This window comes from Mastomys coucha, unplaced genomic scaffold (genome assembly GCF_008632895.1).
Source record: "Mastomys coucha isolate ucsf_1 unplaced genomic scaffold, UCSF_Mcou_1 pScaffold12, whole genome shotgun sequence".
In the NCBI taxonomy this organism is placed as follows: Eukaryota; Metazoa; Chordata; class Mammalia; order Rodentia; family Muridae; genus Mastomys; species Mastomys coucha.
Window position 1 is genome coordinate 53,477,954 of NW_022196894.1, and position 7,638 is coordinate 53,485,591.

The following is a 7,638-nucleotide window of genomic DNA, read 5'->3' on the forward strand; positions in this document are numbered from 1 at the left end:
AAAAAAAAAAAAAAACCCTGTTCCCTCCCCCCTCCCCCTGCTCACCAGCCCACCCTCTCTAGCTTCCTGGCCCTGACATTCCCCTACACTGGGGCATAGAGCCTTCACAGGGCCAAGGGCCTCTCGGAAACAGGAAATTCTTAAGGACTGGAGAGATGGTTCAGCAGTTAAGAGCACTGGCTGCTCTTCCAGAGGTCCTGAGTTCAGTTTCCCGCACCCACATGTCAGCTGTTAACCATCTGTAATGAGATATGATGTCCTCTTCTGATATGCAGGCATACATTCAGACAGAGCACCCTTACATGAAATTTTTAAAAAAATTACAGAAAGGAGGAAATTGTTTTGCTCTATTGCCCTGGCTGTCCTAGAACCCATTCTGTAGACCAGGCTGGCCTCTAACTCAGATCTGCTGCCTCTGCCTCCCAGGTGCTGACATTAAGGTATGCACTGCCACTGCCTGGAGAAAGAAGGAAATTCTTAACAACAAAGCCAAAATCTTAAGGTAAAAGTCCAAAGCTAGGCATGTAAGTGCCTGCTTTAGATTCCAGCACTCAGGAAACAGCAGATGGGGTTCTGTGAATTTGAGGCAAGTTGAAAAGAGACCATGTCTCAAAAAAAGACAAAAGGAGGTTTTGCTCAGAACATTGGATGACAAGAAACCTGTATAAAAGCATTATTATGTAGTTTGCATCTGGGGACATGAATGAACAGTGAAATTCAGAAAGGCAAGAATTAAAATTAGAAGACAAGGGGCCAGTATATTTAAAATGATAGAGGTAAATGAATTCCCTGTAGGAAATAACTATGCTATCCATGTCTGTAATGAACTAAATATATTATGATTTAGCAGATTTTCAAAGTTTTCTCTTATTAAACTCGAGCTGTCAGGTAGTTTCCCTAAAATGAGTGTGGCATAGGAAATAGACTATGGGGGCAGTTGAGCAGAGTTTAAGGACTGCATTAGGGCAGTAGCAGAGGGGCCAGGATGAAAGCTACATACCAAGAGTAGGGAAGATCAGGCAGGTATCAACACAAAATGCTTTCTCAGAAATTTTCAATAAGGTAATGAATTGGACTCTTTAATGAAGTGCTTTAAATCTCTTAGTAGACAGCTGGGGGAAGATTTTTAGTGATCAATTATATAGATATAAGCAAAACAAAATAAAAAAGGAAAGATCAAAGTATATCATGTAGCCCATGTTTGATAGCACTCATTGCCAATAACCAAATATAGTTACTCTAATTCCAATATTTAGATGCTAAGGCAGGAGGAGAGCCTGGATATCATGGTAAATTTTGGGCAGACTGGACTACAGAGGGAGAAAGCATGTCTCAAATGGTCTTCTATGGAGTAGCTGTAATTAATGTGACATTACTCTTTTTTTTGGTTTTGGTTTTGGTTTTGGTTTTGGTTTTTTCGAGACAGGGTTTCTCTGTGTAGCCCTGGCTGAACTCAGAAATCCACCTGCCTCTACCTCCCAAGTGCTGGAATTAAAGGCGTGCTCCACCACCCCGTCTTTACTCTATTAAAGTGGGAAGACGGGAATCATTAACTCGGAATGTGGAGAGGACCAGCCTCTATCAGTCTATTGGTATTAGAAAAGAAACATCAAGAGACAGTAAGGGTTCATTCTACATGTAAATATGGAGGTGATGGGTCAGGAGACTGCTTTATTTATATATAAATTTTTTATGGTGAGCACATCCTCAGTTTATGTAAGAACTTTCCTGAACCCCAGGAACTACAAGATAAAGTCTGAAGACTGTCTTACAGTCTTTAATTATTATTCGTTTTTATTTTATGTGCATTGGCATTTTTCCTACGTATGTATCTATGTGAAGGTGTAAGAACTCCTGAAGCTGGAGTTACTGACAGTGGTGAGCTTCCATGTGGATACCCGGGTCCCCTGGAAGAGCATCCAGAGCTCTTAACCCTGAGCCATCATAAACTCCAGCCCCAACTGTCATAGTCTTAACCTTTCTACTCTCTTTAGTCCTTATTTGATTTCCACCTCAATCTCTAGGTATTGATATGTTGTTCCGCTGTAGTCTGTCTTTGGTGGTTTCACCAGGGTCTGACACAGATTAGGCAGTCCCTCTATCCTAAGTAACATTCAAACCCTACCATTCCTTTAGGCCCAACTCAAGCCTACTCTTATAATCCCCTCTTAAATACTTCACTCTTTTCTTAAAAAATACATATTCCTGTGCTGTGTTTAGGTTTTAATTCTCTCTGGAGTCTTATGCTTTTCATCTTTATAATCTGGTATCTAGACTTTTTAGTTTTTATTTTTAATTTTTTTTTATTGTTTTGAGACAGTGTTTCATAAACCCTTGGCTGTCTTTTGTGTATACGTGTTAAGTGTGTGGTTTCCTTATATGTTGTCTTTTAAACAATGTATTTGTCTATTTATTTTTATAATTATAACCAGAATTGGAAAATTGAAATGTGCATTGAGTTTCACTTAATATTTTATATAGGAAAAACTTTTGTTTCTCTTTTTTAGTTATGTAAGAAACAGTTTCAGTATAGTGCCTCATTACGAGCACACCTTATACGACATACAAGAAAAGATGCACCCACTTCATCTTCATCCAATTCCACATCTAATGAGGCATCAGGAGCATCATCTGAGAAGGGAAGAACCAAAAGAGAATTTATATGTTCTATATGTGGAAGGACACTTCCTAAATTATACTCTCTCCGCATACATATGCTAAAGCACACAGGGGTAAAGCCGCACGCATGCCAGGTAAAGACCTGTTTGCTTGGTTACTTAATAAGATTGGAAATTCACTGGAGTGATGAGATGGGTTTTGTATATACTCTGAAATCATCTTCAAGCTTGTAAAATGTCAGGGAAATTCATCTTTGGTTTGTTGCCTACATTAGTATGATTCCCTGTTGTAGTCTTTAATTTTCTGTCTGAAGTTATAATTGAAAATTTTGGTCTCTGTAAATTAAAACTTTTGGTGAAAAGAGCTGTTCATCATGCCAGTCATCCCCTTAGCCTTTAGTACACATAACCTGTAGTGAGAAAGAATGTGTGGCATAAGCAAATACTGCTCAGAAAAAGACCTTCCTAAGCTGTCTCTTCGCTGTTACTGAGAATTAGGGGGTAAGTAAAAGCCAAATGAATCCTATGATTATCCAGCCTTGGGCTGTTTGGAACATGGAAGAGTTGAGAAACACCAATAGTCTCATGTATTAGCATGGTAATCTGTTTTATTTATCAAACAATTATGGAACCAAAACAGTTTTGTTAAATTTTTTTTAGAACTTCATACATGAGTACTGTATCTACATCACTTCTGCCCCTCCTGCTCTTGTCTCAAACTCCTACTTTGCACCCCTCATCCATGATTGCTTCTTTAATTACTATTGATATATATATATAAATGTTTTATATATATGATATATATATAAATGTTATGTATATATATATATGTTTTTTATAAGCATATGTGTGTATACACATATATCTACACCCACCTGGGTCCATTTACCTTTGCTCATATGTCCATATATGTGTTCAGGCCTGGTCACTTGGGATTGGGTGTCTTCTGTGGTGCTTGTTTCTGAAGGGGTCTGAATCTCCCTCTCTCAGCAGTGACTGATGACCCTAGCTCTTGATCTAGGGCTGAGACCATATGGAATTCCCCTGCCTATTTTTTGGCTTGTCAGTTGATGATGTCATTATGGAGTTCATTGTATTGGTTCAGGCAGCCATATTGTTGAGAATCCATGGGTGCAGCTTCCCTGATAGGTGGAAAAGATAACATTTCAAAGTGAAGATCCTGATCCTCTCTATTCACAGTCTAACACTCCCCTTTTCTGAGATTTTTCAGTTGTGGTTGGGAACCTACAGTCATTTATTCTCTTCATTTTGGCCTACCTATTTTGGATCTCTGTAATAACATCCATCTAATGCAAAAAGAAGCTCCACTTATCTACAAAAATAAAGATAAATATTTAGAATAGTTAGAAATTATATCACTCTAGGAAATGACAGTAGAAGGTCTCCTCTCAGCTCTCTGACCTCTCTGGCCACAGGTCTTTCTCTCTTTTTATTTTGATTTTTTGAGACAGGGCTTCTCTGTGTAGCCTTGGCTGTTTTGGAACTCACCTTTTAGACCAGGCTGACCTCAAACTCAAGAGATTCACCTATCTCTGCCTCTCAAGTACAGGGATTAAAGGCATGTACCATCACTGCCCAGGCATAGACAGGTCTCTTTTTTAAGCATCTTACAGTATGAAAACAGAATTTGTTAGAAGAGAATCCTTCATCAGTATTTAGTATTGATCATTAGCTCATGGACAGTCTGTTTTATTTTTATTGCCAGTCACTGTGCTTTTCTTATTTTTGAGGTTAAGCTCTAAGAGTTGCTTATTCATAAATTTAAATATATGTATTAGTTGAACCTCTGGTCTTCAGTATAACACTAAAAATTTATGTTCCATGGAAAATAAATACAAAAAATAAGAGAATAAAACTTCTCAGAGTTATTGACACTGCTGTATTCATTGTGCTCAACAAGAAAATTTCCCCAGTGAACTGGGTACACTGAAAGTATAGTCAGTTCTTCATACAGAGTTTGAGAAGAACTATTTTATGTGATGTTTTGGAATATGAGAAGTGCTCTTAATTGAGCATTCAGGCCTCTCTAAGATAGGTATTTTGCCAAGCTAGGAAGTATAGCATAATGTTTTTTGCCTGATATTGTGCACACATTCTCTCAAAATGGCAGTTGTGCTGAATAAGAAAAGGGTTCAACTAGCTAAGATCCTTGGTACTTGTGGCTTCATCTAACATTTCTATTTACAGTAATTGTTTGTTCACAGTCATCAAGAATTAAATCTTTTTTGTTTTGCTGCCTTAAACATTTCTGTTTTAGGTGTGTGGAAAAACTTTTATCTATAAGCATGGTCTAAAATTGCATCAAAGTCTGCATCAGTCACAAAAGCAGTTTCAGTGTGAACTGTGTGTCAAGTCATTTGTTACCAAGCGAAGTCTTCAGGAACATATGAGTATTCACACAGGTAATTTAAAAAAACTGTACTGACATAGTTATATTTTATAATTTTAATTTAGTATTATGTTGACCGGTTTTACTTTATATCAGAATATTACATTCCCAAAACTTGGGACAACTAGGCAGGAGGATGAGTTCAAGGCCAACTTGGGCTTCATATAAGTTCTAGGCAAGTCTGGTCTATATAGCTGGGCCTTGTCTCAAATTTCAACCCCAAAGTAGAAGTAATTCAGTTGCTCATTAATTAGTGTGTTCAATCATCGGTGAGTAGTAAAATTTTAAAGTTTTCTTAAATATAATTTCTGATTTGTCTTTTTATAAAAATGTTCTTTAAAAACTTTTACTTATTCCATGTGTGTTTATGCATGTGTTTATCTGTGTATGGCATTTGGGTGCTATGGCGTATGTGTAGAGGTCAGAGGATAGCTCTCAGGAGTCAGTTCACTTCCTCCATCATGTGTGGATATAAGGAATTGAACTAACGTTGAAAGGGTTGGCAACCAGTGCTTTACCTGCTGAGCCTCATATGCTTATGCTCGGGTGTTCTGTAAAGCAAGAGTGGTGTAGGAATGGCCAGTGGTGCTGAACTTACAGTTAACCTTCTTACTATTCTAGTTCACAAAGTCTTCAGACATACTGTATTCTTGCCCAGTGACCCATGCTTCATCCTGGCTGTCCTGGAACTTACGCTATAGTCCAGGCTGGCCTAGAACTCAGAGATCCTCCTGCCTCTTCCTCTCAAATCCTGGGATTAAAGGCATATACCACCATGCCTCCAAAACTTCTAAACCACATCATCAGGGATTCATGGCACTGACTCTATTCTTGGCCCGAGCTTTCTGTTTCAGTCAACTGTGTCAAGAGAAACTGGCAAAGCTCTGGGATTCCCATTCTGCATGGAATGGGAGGGACAGGCTGGGCAGAGGTGAAGAGAGCAGTGATAGTGGTAGGCAGGCATGTCCCCTGGTCTACAGAGTACCCTCTACATCTCATTTGAATGCTTCTCCTGTTACCACTTCTGCATCTCCATGCAGAGCCCCTGTCCTCTTCCTCCTTCCTCTCCTATGAATCCTGTGACTGCTGTAACTTAGCTCTTACCTGCAAAGGTATTTATCTCAGTGACAGAAAACTACCACAATATTTTAAATACATCTTGACAGTTTTGAAAGAGAAAAGAAAATTTAATGAAGTCTTTTTCCAGGTTTTTGTAAAATATACCGTTTACTTTTGATAAAATTTTAACTTCTGAATGTGGAAAGAATTCATAATCCTAGCTACCCTGATTAAAAGACACACAATCCGGGTTATTTTGTTTACAAACTGGAAGCCTAGATTGGGCAGGTTTAGCACTATACTAACTTATCCCTTGTTACTTACTGTTTCTCCTGTCTCATGATCATAGTCTATTCCTCTCATGGCAGTCTCTTCCACCTCCACCTTATTTCTTTCTCTTCTCCCTCTACCTGCACAACCCCCCTCACTCCATCCTCAAGTACCCTCTTTCTCCCTCCACTGCCCAGTCATAGGCTCTAACCTTTTATTGACTGGTTAAATTAGGGAACAAAGTTTACCCAGCATCACTTTGGTGCTCTATGGAGCAACCACATCTTGAGAAGCCTGTATTTTGCATTAGAATACAAGCAGCATTAGACCAAAGCACTACACCAGAATTGTAATGATGTTGAAAAGATGACCTAACTATTGTATTTATACCATGGCTTTTTCACTTTCTTACAGGAGAGTCCAAGTACTTTTGCTCAGTTTGTGGAAAGTCTTTTCACAGGGGCTCTGGACTTAGCAAGCACCTTAAGAAACACCAACCAAAGCCTGAGGTTCGAGGCTATCATTGTACTCAGTAAGTATCTCACTTATTTGAATATTGCTTTTTTACAAGAAAACATTGAACGATTACATTAAACCGTAATTTCAGTTTATTGAGTCATCATTCCACCTAGCTTTTACTGTTCTTTTTTTTGTTTTGTTTTTTTTCAAGACACGGTTTCTCTGTGTAGCCTTGGCTGTTCTGGAACACACTCTGTAGACCAGGCTGGCCTGGAACTCAGAAATCCACCTGCCTCTGCCTCCCAAGTGCTAGAATTAAAGGTGAGCGCCACCACCCCCCCGGCCTTACTGTTCATTTTTAGAGTGTTTTTTTTTTTTTTTTTTAAGATTTATTTATTTGTTATATGTAGGTACACTGTAGCTGTCTTCAGACACTCCATAAGTGGGTGTCAGATTTTACTATGGATGGTTGTGAGCCACCATGTGGTTGCTGGGATTTGAACTCAGGACCTTTCAAAGGGCAGTCAGTGCTCTTAGCCACTGAGCCATCTCGCCAGCCCTAGAGTGTTTTTTTAATAGTGATTTAGAGAGATTTTCCAGGGTCCTACCTAGAGGTAGAGACAGACTAATGCAGTGGCCTACAACCTGCAAAGCTCCTTGTAGGAGTTTCCTTGAAAACATTGTATGTTCTTTTTCTTTCCTTAGGACTTTTTTCACTTTCCAAGATTATCTAGAATTTTTTAAAAGTAAAGTTAGGTTCATAAAATGAAAAAAACTAAACACCTTAAAGGTTTTCTGTTGTCTTTTTTTTTTTTTTTTTTT

At 38.6% G+C, this 7,638-nt stretch overlaps 1 protein-coding gene and 1 long non-coding RNA gene across 2 annotated transcripts in view; one reads left to right on the forward strand and one right to left on the reverse strand.

The window, feature by feature from the left end:
* Positions 1-7,638, forward strand: part of Zbtb11 (zinc finger and BTB domain containing 11) — a 35,628-nt gene that overhangs the window by 22,299 nt on the left and 5,691 nt on the right. The window contains exons 6-8 of the mRNA XM_031364074.1: positions 2,508-2,753; positions 4,897-5,041; positions 6,772-6,889. Of these exons, the coding sequence (XP_031219934.1) occupies positions 2,508-2,753; positions 4,897-5,041; positions 6,772-6,889 (509 nt within the window). The remainder of the gene's footprint in view (positions 1-2,507; positions 2,754-4,896; positions 5,042-6,771; positions 6,890-7,638) is intronic.
* The window catches only part of LOC116085994, a 15,205-nt gene continuing 11,109 nt past the window's right edge, over positions 3,543-7,638 (reverse strand). Inside the window, exon 3 of the long non-coding RNA XR_004116781.1 lies at positions 3,543-3,760. This is a non-coding gene — a long non-coding RNA (uncharacterized LOC116085994). The remainder of the gene's footprint in view (positions 3,761-7,638) is intronic.